This window comes from Nylanderia fulva, unplaced genomic scaffold (assembly GCF_048542155.1).
Source record: "Nylanderia fulva isolate GAGA-0341 unplaced genomic scaffold, ASM4854215v1 Scaffold21, whole genome shotgun sequence".
NCBI lineage: Eukaryota > Metazoa > Arthropoda > Insecta > Hymenoptera > Formicidae > Nylanderia > Nylanderia fulva.
In genome coordinates, this window is record NW_028190275.1 from 3679632 (window position 1) to 3694540 (window position 14909).

Below are 14909 nucleotides of genomic sequence, written 5' to 3' on the forward strand. Positions count from 1 at the left end.
ATACATATAAGAAAGTATATTCTGCAATTTTTTAAAACGATGACTTTGATAAGAAATATTTTAATTAAATACAAGTTTATTCTTGTCAAAATCATTACTTTAGGAAGTATGCGGTTTTTTCTTACAAATATCTTGAAAAAAAAATTATTCGATTGACGTCATAAATTAGAATTGTAATAAAAATGTTAAGCACTATGCTGGAATATGAAATTTGTCATTGATTGCACGTTCAATTGTGCGCGTGTGCATGGATATAGAAAGAGAAATGTATCAAATAATCGTAATGCATTTTTTATACTTTTTTCCCTTTTTTATTCTCATCGCGCCGTTCGATAAATGACGGCATGCGAGTCAAAAGTGCAAGCGCGAATAATGTAATCCGCCCACGCATGCAGATTAGACGAACTTTGACGGCCGCGAAATGGCGGTAATGCGGCGCGATTTTACAAGAAATCGCTAATTGAAATGCTCGCTCGCGCCACGGCCGATACTAATCGGCCGCATTTGCATCTGGTTATAGGAAAACCTTGCTCTTATCGACGTTTAAGTTATTAGAGAAACTTGCGCTAACTCGGACTCCAATGCAGATTGTGAAATGCGACATTTATTTCTCCGCGCGATTATTATGTTACAGCATGTAAAAACCGCGCTTAAGCCGTGAGCATTTTACTGTAATACATTCGAAAAATTTATCCATCTCTTCAGGAGAAAAAAATCTCTCCGTTAAAGTAAAATCTTTGAAACGAATATTTTATGGTTTTATAAATATTTTCATTTATGTCAAAGTATATTGGAATTTCATAGATTAACGATTTAATGAAATTTTATGGTTTTATATGAACCAATTTTAATAATTTATATGTCACAGTATTGGAATTTAATCAATTAACGATTTAATGAAATTTTATGGTCCTCTCTCTCCAATATTGATTTTATTTTTCTCAAAAAAATTCTTTAAAAAATCGTCCAAAAAATTGTCAACTACGTGACGCGAGGAGAAATACAAAATACCGGGAATAAACGGGGATTAACATTCGAGGCTCGGTAGCCTCTCTATAAAGCGCGACTGCGAAGTGTAAGCGCGAATAATGTAGTCCGCCCTCGCATGCAGATTACGCAGTAACACCGGCGGTAACGCGAGCGGTAATGCCGCACAATTACATCGTAATAATTAGTGATTAGGCATGCCGCCGGGGGTAGAAGAATAAAAGAGAGAGAGAGAGAGAGAGAGAGAGAGAGAGAGAGAGAGAGAGAGAGAGAGAGAGCAAGGGCGAGTCCGGTTACTCGCGACTCTCGAGTGTGACTTAAGTATTATCCGGGCCGAGCCGGCCATTATACAGCCCCATTCGACTCCTTGTAATTGATACCCGACTGGACGTCTTATCTGAATTGCCGTGGTCGAACAATTTCACCCAGAAGGCGAACTTCTCCCCGCGAGATGCAATTGCACCAGTTATATATAGTTATTGGTTGCCGGCACCGCTGCAAGCGATGAAAGCGAACGATATAGCATATCCGAGACAATGCAAATTGCACAGTGGGACCGTCGTATCGCTCTTGTACGATAAAAAGACATTAACGCCAAAAAAAAGAACGAGAAACTTACTCGGAATTTCAGCCGGTTTTATTGTTCCGGTTTCTCTTACGGGAAGATTTTCGATAAGCGAAGTTGCACTTTGGACTTGAGAATAATACAAAGTGCGACTCGAGCATAGAATAGCATTCTAAAATCGATTTTTTTTTCACGAAGAATTTTATTATGCGGAGAAAAATATCTAACGACACATTTTGTTACATGAGAATTAATTTTGGCATAACGATATTTTATATTATTATTATTTTCGAATAATATACGAGAGGAGATCCTGCATGTATACGGAAATGAGGGCGCGTGTTTAAAGATTTTTTTTCTAAAAATTTAAAATATTCACGTAAAAACTATACCTTTTTCCGCGCGAGAAACTTTCAACAAAGTTTCGTGGCACGAATATGCGCGCGAAAATGAACGCGTGTTAAAATATATTCTTTGTACGTAAATTACTGCAGTCATTAATAATATATGCGTCAAACGAGAGACTTTCGATAATCGCGCGCGACTCTCCGAGCGCGAGTGTATTAAATCGCAAAATTGCAGGCTTCGTCTCGTCATCGCCACGCGACCTTAATAAATTACCGGGTGCTTCGAGGGTGTCAGCTCGTTACTCAAAGTTCTCGATGACGACGCCGAGCCGAGGCATCAAAACAGGGACTAATGGACCGTTGCATCGGGTGGTATAAAAAAAGGAGAGTACAGAGAGAGAGAGAGAGAGAAAGAAGAGGGACGAGCATCCCCTTCGATATGGCCCAAGTGTCAGAAAACGCTCTCGTGGAGCCAACCATGTCCGTACGCTCCCATGCTCGGCGTAATTGTGTCGGTACCCCATCTAGCCCGATAGATACTCCATTCGTATTTTCTCCGCATTATTCTACTCTCGTGACTAGGCGAACGATCGCGATGATGACCGTCTCTATTTTTTTAAATTTTTTATCAGGAACCAGGATTGGATAATAACTAGTTAATTAGTTCAAACTTAAAAAGTTAATAACTTTTAATTTAGCTAATTTAAAATGTATTAATTTTCATCTAGTTATTTTTGATCTTAAACTTATGAACTTTTTTACTAAGTTACATTTTTGATCTCTGAATACTATGATTGGTTTTTTACAAGTTATAAACGTATTATTTTTTAAATTAAAGTATTATTAATTTTTAGGTTTATTTGTCAAAAATTGTAATTACTAAAAAATATATTTCTATATAAAAATCAATTTTATTTCACAAAATTGCTAATAAAAGTTTTATTTTTGTAATTAAATTGATAATATATTTAATATATAATATAAATAATATTGAATATATATTATATAATATATAATATATAAATAATGAATTAATAATTAATGACTATTTCACTTTAAAAGAAATGTTGAACAGCAACATAATTTTATTGTGTATTGGCGATTTATCAGATTTAATCCTAAACATTTTTCCTTTGGTCAATTTGGAGCTAAATTTTCCCCGACAATGTCATTTATTTGGATTATCGAAAAGATACATACACGAACAGTTTGCAGGAGTGATTACTTACCGAGAAACGTATTATCGTCGACCACAAAGCACATTTCCATTACCCTCTTCTCTTTTCTAAGAAATTAGGGGGAAGTGTAGGTATAGAACACATAACGTTACTCGAATTGACTTTGCGCGTTTTAGTTGTGTGCAAGAATAGAGTATTAATTTTTCTCAACGCATAATTATACATACATTAACACTTATTACATTCAAAGAATATCTATGTATAATTTAAAAATTGTTTTTTAAGAAAATTAAAAATTGCAAGAGATGAATCTTATCACGAGTTTAAATTAGCAAGCAATAATTCATGATTGAGCTCGTGATTAGTTTTTACAAGCATTAAGAGAATTACATTTTTAATTGAGTTTTTCTTTGAGTACCGGAGGGATTTGCGCAAAGGGAAAAAATGTCTGTCCCACGAGTCGAAGAATGCACGCATGAAACGCGAAAGTGCGAAAGTTGGACGTATGTAAATGAGTTCGTGTTAAGAAACGTCGTATCCCCCGACTTAACGAGGGACTCAGAAAGTAAGAAGACGAAAAAATTTTCCTGTTGCTCGCGTGAACGACGCAATGAGACTCTGTTCAATTTGAAAAGCTCGCTTTACGCGATCAATAAGTGACAAACTATTCCTCTATGAAAAAGAATTCCATTCGTAAATTTTTTTATAATATATATATATATGTATATATATATATATATTATAATATATATTTAGAATTATAGATATTTCTGAGAATTGTATTTATTTTATAAAACATCTCTGCTTCAGACAATAATGTATAAATACACAACATATAAGCTAAATATAATTATATATAACATTTAATTAATTCTCGGTTTATACATATATTTCTTGCTTTTGCAATATTATATATATATATATATATATATTTTATATAATATTATATATATTTAGAATTATAAATATTTCTGAGAATTGCATTCATTTTATAAAAGATCTCTGCTTCAGACAATAATGTATAAATACACAAACATGTAAGCTAAATATAATTATATATAACATTTAATTAATTCTCGATTCATACATATATTTCTTGCTTTCGTAATATTATTCTTGCAATTAACGCTAGAATGTCAATTCTTTCGGAAAATGTGGATCGCGCGTAAAGTGACCTTTAAAAAGCTCGCAGAGTCGAGCGGACGAGAAGTCGAGTCTGAACAATTGTCTCGTGCGCAACCTTTGACTGTAACCCAGATTGTATTAATCGAACGCGATCTGCACACACACACACATATATACACACACACACACACCGGTATTTATATGTTAGTAATTTCATCGCTTCGTGCGATCAGCCGCGGTGCGTTTATGCGCACGTTTCGCTCGTATACACGTATTTTTTTGCATGCACGCGTCTTTCAACCAGATTATCATCGACGAAGTGTCATTTGTATCGCGAAACGAGAAATTCGAGGTTGCCGATTCGATAAACTAATAGCCGCGAGATTCCATCGACTCATTAAGCTCATTAATAGTAGAGAGCTAATACATTTTCGCTGCAAAGTACTCTATATATAGCAAAATTGTTGCGCTCACACTTGACATTTTTGTCTTCATTTAATTAATTCATTCTTAAATACGATTATCTGATTTTATATGACTGTTATTTATTTAATTTAGTGTTTTGCGCTAGATAATTGCATACGGTTGAAAAGCAGTAGTCAACATTACATTTATTTAATACGAAAATTGCATTTAATCAATATTAATAATAAACGGTAGACATTTGTTGTAGGTTCTAAATATATGTCAATCTAATTCGGAGTATTATCTATTTTGCAAGAAGATGATTGATTATTAATGTTCCGATATAATGTAGAAATCTCAGTTAGCCGCACTTTTAATATTAAAAATTCTTTTTTATTTTATTATATAATAAATGAATCCGCTTCTAAAAAGCGGAATATATATACAATATATATTATCTTTTATCATGAGATGTTATATTAGATCTTCTGCTGATCCGAACATTCAGCTTTAACTTTCGACGAGTGTGCGGAATTTCGGGAGTAACGATCTCTCGATCTCACAAGGGTGGACGGACATGCAACAAGTGCTCGGAAGAGGAGGCGAAACGCGGTTAAAAGTGAGGGTGGCGGTAACAAGAATCGGAGAGCAAGGGCGGCGAAGCGACGAACCTGACACGAAAGCGATCGTTCAACGAACCACGCGAATGTAACCTGACATTGCGAAACTCTCGAAATATCCGTGGCGAGCAACATTGATGAATGACGTTCAATTGAATCTTGTACACGGAATTTATTTAGTTATTTCATCTAATTTTAAAACTACCAATTAACTCGAGGTATCGAATAAAATACGTTGGACTTTTCATGGTACTTATTGTTGTAAATTATTTTAGATTTTGAATGGAAAAAAAATGTGAAAGCAGGCTTTATATTGTATATAACAAAAATAATTAATGATGAAGACAGTTCCGCGGAGATTAATATGACATGAACGCGTTAACTTATAAGAAAAATTTATAAATGTTATTATATTGTGTTTGCGTATATAATGGTTACGATATTTTGGTATAAATTACTTTCACGTAGATTCTCTGTCTAAAATGAAGAAAATTATTAGGCTTTAAAGCAATAATAATAATATATACACACATATATTAATATAAATATATAGAATTATAAATAAAATTTTGATTTAACGATTTAGGAACAGTTTTTGAAGTGGAGATAAGGTGCGCCGAATTTTACAATTATTTATTAATCGAACGAAAATTACTTTCGCGTAGATTCTCTGTCTAAAATGAAGAAAATTATTAGGATTTAAAGCAATAATAATAATAATATATACATACATATATTAAAGTGATACATAGAATTATAAATAAAATTCCGATTTAGCGAACGATTTTTAAAATGGAGATAAGATGCGCCGAATTCGACAATTATTTATTAATCGAACGTAAAGAAAAGCGGTGTAGATTTTTAAACTCCCTCGTACATAAAAGTTGCCGGCTTGTGCTTGATGGAAACGGAATGCTGCGCGCAATAACGGGAGAGACAACCGATGGACCGTTGGTGGACCTTTATTAAATGTGTAGACTAACTAGCTCGGCTATGTGATGAAGCATTCCGTTGCACATGACTTAACACTACGACAGTCGTAGTGCCGATGATTGCACGGAGAATTTCATAGCAATCTGCATCCCTGTCACGGGATGTTCCCCTCTAATGAGACGTCGATTGCGCTATTCAACAGAATTTAACTCTTTCTTTCTCGGCTTTTTTTTTTATCAAAGTGGCGAGAACAATTATTATACACGCGCGTAAAAAGGTATAGACATTTTTTTTCCAAATTTATATTTTATTTTTGTTTTTATTATAATTTTTGTGTATATATTTTTGCAAAGCTTTACCTTTCAAATTGCACGATTATCGATATCTTTCGAAATCTTAACTCGCGACACGTTTAAGACTGTCGATTTAGATGTAACGTAATCTTGACAGGCCGCGCTGTTTTTATTTGCTTCCTTCACTACACATTATGTATTAAATCTCAGTATCACGAAAGTCATACAGAGGTAAATCAGCTCGATACCTAGATATCTTGCAGTATTATCTAACTTTTTGGTAATGATTCCGTGCTTACGTAAATTAACCTATCAGTGTCAAACGAAATACGAACCGAATATCCTATATATTTGCGATGATTAAAAACTTTAAATTTTTTTTTATTTGTGTCGTCGAATTATATAATAAATACCTGAAATATATTAGAATATTTCGCGTTCAAAAAAAAAAAGACAGATATAAAAATGAGTAGAAAATTTTCGAGAAGGTTATTATATTTTGGGTTACATTTTTTAATATCACATTTCTTTTTTAAATTCGAATGTATAATTGCATTTTTATTAATTTCATATATTTTTACAATCCCTTTATTATAGTGCTTTAATTTATATTTCTGACACTTAGAATATCATTTTTAGCAACAGAAATGAGTCATAAAGATTACGTACTTATATGACTATAATATTGTAATAAAAGGATATATTATATTCTATTATTATTCGAGGAAATTAGTTCGTACAAGTTAAAGCTGTGCTTAATAAACGTATCATGGATTATGGAGATTTCGAAAGTGAATATTTATCTTCGAATCTCTTCAGCATCGCGCATATGTAAGTTTATCAATGTTTAACTGTGGATTATTAATCAATCTTGAAGATTAATAATCGAGGAATAATAATTTAAGGCGATTAAACAAAATTCAATAATACATATAAATAATATAAGTATGCTGTCTTCTAAGCTGGGCAATAGAGCCAAGGAAACGAAACGAAAAATTAATTAAACGGAACTGTATCTCAATTTGAGATCTTTGGGATCTCAAATTGAGATACAGTTCCGTTTAATTAATTTTTCGTTTCGTTTCCTTGGCTCTATTGCCCAGCTTAGAAGACAGCATACTTATATTATTTATATTGAGAGCCGATAAAAATATTTATTTCTGAATACATATAAAGTTTGAAATATTTTGAAATTAAAGATGAAAGAAAGTAATAAATAATAGCTCAAGAAAAATTAATCCATCAAAAAGTTGAAGAATATTTTTAACGCTCTACAGACTTCAAAACATAAATGCACTAAAAAAAATCTATTGATTTCAAATAAATATTTATTTAAATAGTACTATTTCCACATTTGCATGAAAAACACATTTATCTATTTTGAAAAAAGATTTCTTATATCAAATCAATATTTTTCAAGGCAAATCAATATTATATTAGTTTGAAATAAATGATATATAAAAGAGTATTGAAATAAATATTTATTTGAATAATTTCAATAATTTTTCTTCAGTGTGTGTAAATTGAAACATCTAAACTCTCATAAAAAGATGATTTAAGCGAATGTTTACTATAAGAATGCACACCCAAGTCTAATTTTCAAAGATTGTATTTGGATCCCAGATCCAAAAACAATCGCATAATATGATTTCTCTCTCAACTAATTATGAGAATTATATCTGCATTATATTTCGTAGACGCGAAAACAGATTTTCCCAAGATGTTACACAACATCGATCGCGCAGATCTCCGCGCAAGAAGCTCAGAGCATCTCGAACTTCGGCGTCGCTCGTGATCGATCAGCTGAAAAATGACTTTCGGCGCGCCGGCGATTTTACGCCGCGCATGCGAACGCGTCGAAATTGGTACCCGGAATTCCTGATAAAATATTTGCGCGATAATCGATGCAATTATAACGAGGAACGCACCGCGATGGTGCGACGCCGTGAAAGAAGCTTCGTTCCGGAAACGCCGAAAATCTGTTCCATCGGTTTGCATTTCAGTAGGCGAAGTTTAAGCGATAGCAATGATCTCTCGAACTTTTATGGCGCGACAAGAAACTTTAAGAGGCAGTTCGATATCGGTCTTAGGTGATATACATCTAATATATCAATGATATATATTTTTATATATTATAATTATATTTAAAATATTTTATTTAATTAATTTAATATATAGTAACATTAATTCTTGCAAGCACACGCATTTTTTGTATAAATTTCCGCATAAAGATAAATCTGTTAAGATTAAAATATTATATGTGCACAAGAGCACGTATGAATTTTATCGGGGAAGAAAAAGAATATATTTGCAATAATTTCAGGCCGATGTTTATATGCGAAAAATTAATTCCAATCTTGAAGTCGACAGACGTGTCTCTTAAAACGTTTAAAAATCATCACACTATGATAATCGATTGTACAGAATCGGCGAACATCTCTAAACACGATCGGATTCAAAAGAATAATCAATCGTATGAACATACTGAAGAGAAAAACAGAAATAAATCGGACTCTTTACGAGGCGATTTTGCCGCGGGCGATCGTTCCTTTATATCTAACGACTTCAACGACTCGTTTGTAAAAGAGTATAAATCCTGTATAACTAGAGACGCCCAAATTCAAACTTCAAGCAGAAAAAGTTCGCGACGAAAGAGAACGAAGAAACGATCGAAGGTGGTAGACGAGGAAATTTCTCATCGCAAACATCGCGAATCCCATGGAAGAATCATTGAGGATTTTCGCGTTAATTTGCATAACTCGAATAGAAACAATCGTAATGAAAAACCAAGATTATGTGTTCAAGTTTTGAAAGACAGGCGCGTCGACTATATCGATAAATTCACGGCCGTAAATCGACAGATAGAAGAGATAACAGCTACGTTAAGGGAGACCTGCTACAATGATAATAATTCGCGAAGTAGCCTGGAAAACTGCGAGGAATATTTTTCATCGGTATCCGATGACGCGAAGATAAATACGAAGCAAGAATCGAATGATGTCGAGAATGAGTCTAGAATTGCGAGAAGAAGAAATAAAAAGACGAAAAGAAAAAATAAAGATTTCAAAAGAGACATTAAAAGGATCATCAGAGAGTCGAAGAGCAATCGGCGTAAAAATATGCTGGAAATTTTACACGTTCACGACATTAATGATGAACTTTTAGACCCAAACAGAGAATACTCCAAAGATATTATTGCTTCTTCGACGAATCCCGTTGTAAACGATATTTTCGTACGTGATTCCACGTTTTCAATAAATGAGACGGTTTACCCTCGAAATTCTGGGAGCAAGAAGAAAGCGAAATGTCGCTTTGCCAGACAGATCTCCTTCGAAAAGGATTTCACGAAGAATGATGATAAGCTTCAAGAATTTTCGATCGAGGCTGAAACCTTCGATAAAACTCGCATAAGAAATGATTTCACGGTTCCAAGCGATGATAAGCAGGAAGATTTTACCGAATCGGAAGCGTCGAGGTATCGTAAGGATAAAATCGGAGAAAAAGTGGGTGAGATGGCTGTTCTGGAAGACATCAAGAAAAGAATAGACAGAGACTTCGACGATCGTTCGGTGGAAAATGACACGGAAGATTTTCTCACCGTTTCCCAAAAGAGCAGTAATTTCGATCGTCTATTAAACGAAATAGAACCACCGATGGAAGATGCATCTGTCACGAAAATCAAGGAATCTAAGTCTGCGTCGTTGATCGTATTCGGATCGCCGAATCTCGATTTAACCGGGATAAAAGTCCGCGATTCGATATCGGCTGACGCTATCAGCGAATCTGACATCTCCAACAAAAATTCCACGCTTTCGGAATATTTTTCTTGCGTGCAATTTCCGAGCATGGTTTCGTTCGCGGAGAACGAGGGCGAGGATCGCAATATAATTGTTCACGATTCACATTCGAATACACTTTCGAGCTATAATCATTACGACCGTTCAAACTTAAATCTCGACAGCTTGGACGCGAGTTTCGATCGCTCATCTTCCAATTCGGAATGTATCACGCAACATATTTCCCCGAATCAATTTCCAATCCTATCCATCGAGAATCGAGAAAGTTTCAGGGAATACGATCAAATTTGCGAGCGTCTTTCCGGAGAGAATAAAAGGAACGAGAAAAAATCGCGCTTCGAAAAAAGATACACGGCCGATTCTACATTCGAGACGTCGAAATCGTCGAGATACATCTGCTCGATAGATTCGGGCGTGTTCAGTTCATCCCTGATCGATTTTGGTCCTCACGAGAGCTCCGACGACAAATCGGAGCTCAAAAATAAACGCGTCGAAAAACTCGACGACTCGTCTTTAATCGATTTTAATTCGGACAGCAGCGACGATACTCTCGATCGAAGAGTGAATGATATCGTGCGAGATCTCACGGAGAAACTGATGCTTTGCGAAAGAAAGATGAGAAAGACAGGATATAAGGCGAGAGACGCGCATTATTATGTACGTATTGATTGCAGCACATTTTAATTTTTGTTAAAAGGTTCTGATACTTAAATATAAAATTCAGATGAGAAATGTGGGCTAATAAGAATCAAGCGCAGAAATTAATAATATATAATTAATATTAATAATAAAAATATAAATTTAACATATATAAGATAGGCAATAAGAGCCAAATCGCGGATGACAGTGCGTTATTCTAAACGAAACTAAATTTTTTCGTTAGAATTAAATACCTGTGCACAAGGCACCAAATTTTTACTTGGACACGGCCAAGATATAAAATTGGAATAATCTCTACAAGAGATTTTTAATTCCATGTATCCCCTATTCCCCCTAAAGAAATAAAGTGCTAGAGAAAAATATAGATCCGAAAGTCGCAGAATCGGGAATCGAACCCGAGACCTTTCGCTTGCCGGGCGACTGCTCTTCCAACTGAGCTATTCAGATCCTTTCGATTCTATACTTTTCTCTGTTATATATATTAATGTTGGTAAATAAACGCCTTTAAGCCAGCGTGTATAAATTAAGAGTTTAACTAGGCTCTGTAATATATAAATATAAATTTAACATATATAAGATAGGCAATAAGAGCCAAATCGCGGATGACAGTGCGTTATTCTAAACGAAACTAAATTTTTTCGTTAGAATTAAATACCTGTGCACAAGGCACCAAATTTTTACTTGGACACGGCCAAGATATAAAATTGGAATAATCTCTACAAGAGATTTTTAATTCCATGTATCCCCTATTCCCCCTAAAGAAATAAAGTGCTAGAGAAAAATATAGATCCGAAAGTCGCAGAATCGGGAATCGAACCCGAGACCTTTCGCTTGCCGGGCGACTGCTCTTCCAACTGAGCTATTCAGATCCTTTCGATTCTATACTTTTCTCTGTTATATATATTAATGTTGGTAAATAAACGCCTTTAAGCCAGCGTGTATAAATTAAGAGTTTAACTAGGCTCTGTAATATATAAATATAAATTTAACATATATAAGATAGGCAATAAGAGCCAAATCGCGGATGACAGTGCGTTATTCTAAACGAAACTAAATTTTTTCGTTAGAATTAAATACCTGTGCACAAGGCACCAAATTTTTACTTGGACACGGCCAAGATATAAAATTGGAATAATCTCTACAAGAGATTTTTAATTCCATGTATCCCCTATTCCCCCTAAAGAAATAAAGTGCTAGAGAAAAATATAGATCCGAAAGTCGCAGAATCGGGAATCGAACCCGAGACCTTTCGCTTGCCGGGCGACTGCTCTTCCAACTGAGCTATTCAGATCCTTTCGATTCTATACTTTTCTCTGTTATATATATTAATGTTGGTAAATAAACGCCTTTAAGCCAGCGTGTATAAATTAAGAGTTTAACTAGGCTCTGTAATATATAAATATAAATTTAACATATATAAGATAGGCAATAAGAGCCAAATCGCGGATGACAGTGCGTTATTCTAAACGAAACTAAATTTTTTCGTTAGAATTAAATACCTGTACACAAGGCACCAAATTTTTACTTGGACACGGCCAAGATATAAAATTGGAATAATCTCTACAAGAGATTTTTAATTCCATGTATCCCCTATTCCCCCTAAAGAAATAAAGTGCTAGAGAAAAATATAGATCCGAAAGTCGCAGAATCGGGAATCGAACCCGAGACCTTTCGCTTGCCGGGCGACTGCTCTTCCTGGAATTAAAAATCTCTTGTAGAGATTATTCCAATTTTATATCTTGGCCGTGTCCAAGTAAAAATTTGGTGCCTTGTGCACAGGTATTTAATTCTAACGAAAAAATTTTAGTTTCGTTTAGAATAACGCACTGTCATCCGCGATTTGGCTCTTATTGCCTACCTTATATATGTTAAATTTATATTTATATATTACAGAGCCTAGTTAAACTCTTAATTTATACACGCTGGCTTAAAGGCGTTTATTTACCAACATTAATATATATAACAGAGAAAAGTATAGAATCGAAAGGATCTGAATAGCTCAGTTGGAAGAGCAGTCGCCCGGCAAGCGAAAAGTCTCGGGTTCGATTCCCGATTCTGCGACTTTCGGATCTATATTTTTCTCTAGCACTTTATTTCTTTAGGGGGAATAGGGGATACATGGAATTAAAAATCTCTTGTAGAGATTATTCCAATTTTATATCTTGGCCGTGTCCAAGTAAAAATTTGGTGCCTTGTGCACAGGTATTTAATTCTAACGAAAAAATTTAGTTTCGTTTAGAATAACGCACTGTCATCCGCGATTTGGCTCTTATTGCCTATCTTATATATGTTAAATTTATATTTATATATTACAGAGCCTAGTTAAACTCTTAATTTATACACGCTGGCTTAAAGGCGTTTATTTACCAACATTAATATATATAACAGAGAAAAGTATAGAATCGAAAGGATCTGAATAGCTCAGTTGGAAGAGCAGTCGCCCGGCAAGCGAAAGGTCTCGGGTTCGATTCCCGATTCTGCGACTTTCGGATCTATATTTTTCTCTAGCACTTTATTTCTTTAGGGGGAATAGGGGATACATGGAATTAAAAATCTCTTGTAGAGATTATTCCAATTTTATATCTTGGCCGTGTCCAAGTAAAAATTTGGTGCCTTGTGCACAGGTATTTAATTCTAACGAAAAAATTTAGTTTCGTTTAGAATAACGCACTGTCATCCGCGATTTGGCTCTTATTGCCTATCTTATATATGTTAAATTTATATTTATATATTACAGAGCCTAGTTAAACTCTTAATTTATACACGCTGGCTTAAAGGCGTTTATTTACCAACATTAATATATATAACAGAGAAAAGTATAGAATCGAAAGGATCTGAATAGCTCAGTTGGAAGAGCAGTCGCCCGGCAAGCGAAAGGTCTCGGGTTCGATTCCCGATTCTGCGACTTTCGGATCTATATTTTTCTCTAGCACTTTATTTCTTTAGGGGGAATAGGGGATACATGGAATTAAAAATCTCTTGTAGAGATTATTCCAATTTTATATCTTGGCCGTGTCCAAGTAAAAATTTGGTGCCTTGTGCACAGGTATTTAATTCTAACGAAAAAATTTAGTTTCGTTTAGAATAACGCACTGTCATCCGCGATTTGGCTCTTATTGCCTATCTTATATATATTAAATTTATATTTATATATTACAGAGCCTAGTTAAACTCTTAATTTATACACGCTGGCTTAAAGGCGTTTATTTACCAACATTAATATATATAACAGAGAAAAGTATAGAATCGAAAGGATCTGAATAGCTCAGTTGGAAGAGCAGTCGCCCGGCAAGCGAAAGGTCTCGGGTTCGATTCCCGATTCTGCGACTTTCGGATCTATATTTTTCTCTAGCACTTTATTTCTTTAGGGGGAATAGGGGATACATGGAATTAAAAATCTCTTGTAGAGATTATTCCAATTTTATATCTTGGCCGTGTCCAAGTAAAAATTTGGTGCCTTGTGCACAGGTATTTAATTCTAACGAAAAAATTTAGTTTCGTTTAGAATAACGCACTGTCATCCGCGATTTGGCTCTTATTGCCTATCTTATATATGTTAAATTTATATTTATATATTACAGAGCCTAGTTAAACTCTTAATTAATAATAAAAAATTTATATTTAATAATAAAGTTAATAATAATAATAAAATTATTAATATTAATATAATTATATATTATTATATTAATTTCTTATTAAATAATTAATAAGAAACAAAATGATCCAAAAGATGGACCGAATTAAATTAATTAATTTGCGACAATCTTTTCTCGCAGTCTCGGCGAACTCAGTCGCGTAATCGCAAGTTTAACAGAAGTCCCTATGATGCTTATTGCGATATCTTCAACTCGCCTCGATTATCCAGTGAAAACGAGAGGCTCTTCAGTATTTCCACGCCGACACTATTATCGCTATCGGACTCTGAGATTGAAAATCTAAACGAATTGAGATGTTAACTATACATATGTGATCGTCGAATTTCATTATCGATTCTACTTC

The 14909-nt window shown here is 34.3% G+C and overlaps 1 protein-coding gene and 1 long non-coding RNA gene across 2 annotated transcripts in view; both read left to right on the forward strand.

Moving 5' to 3' along the window:
- LOC146723315 (uncharacterized) overlaps window positions 1-14909 on the forward strand; it is a 79921-nt gene that overhangs the window by 45158 nt on the left and 19854 nt on the right. The gene's annotated exons all lie outside the window — the stretch shown is intronic.
- Window positions 7223-14866, forward strand: LOC146723316 (uncharacterized). Its single transcript, XM_085482653.1, has 4 exons — window positions 7223-7284; window positions 8151-8543; window positions 8777-10907; window positions 14702-14866. Exons 1-4 carry the CDS (start codon window positions 7223-7225, stop codon window positions 14864-14866), a joined length of 2751 nt encoding a protein of 916 aa, XP_085338779.1.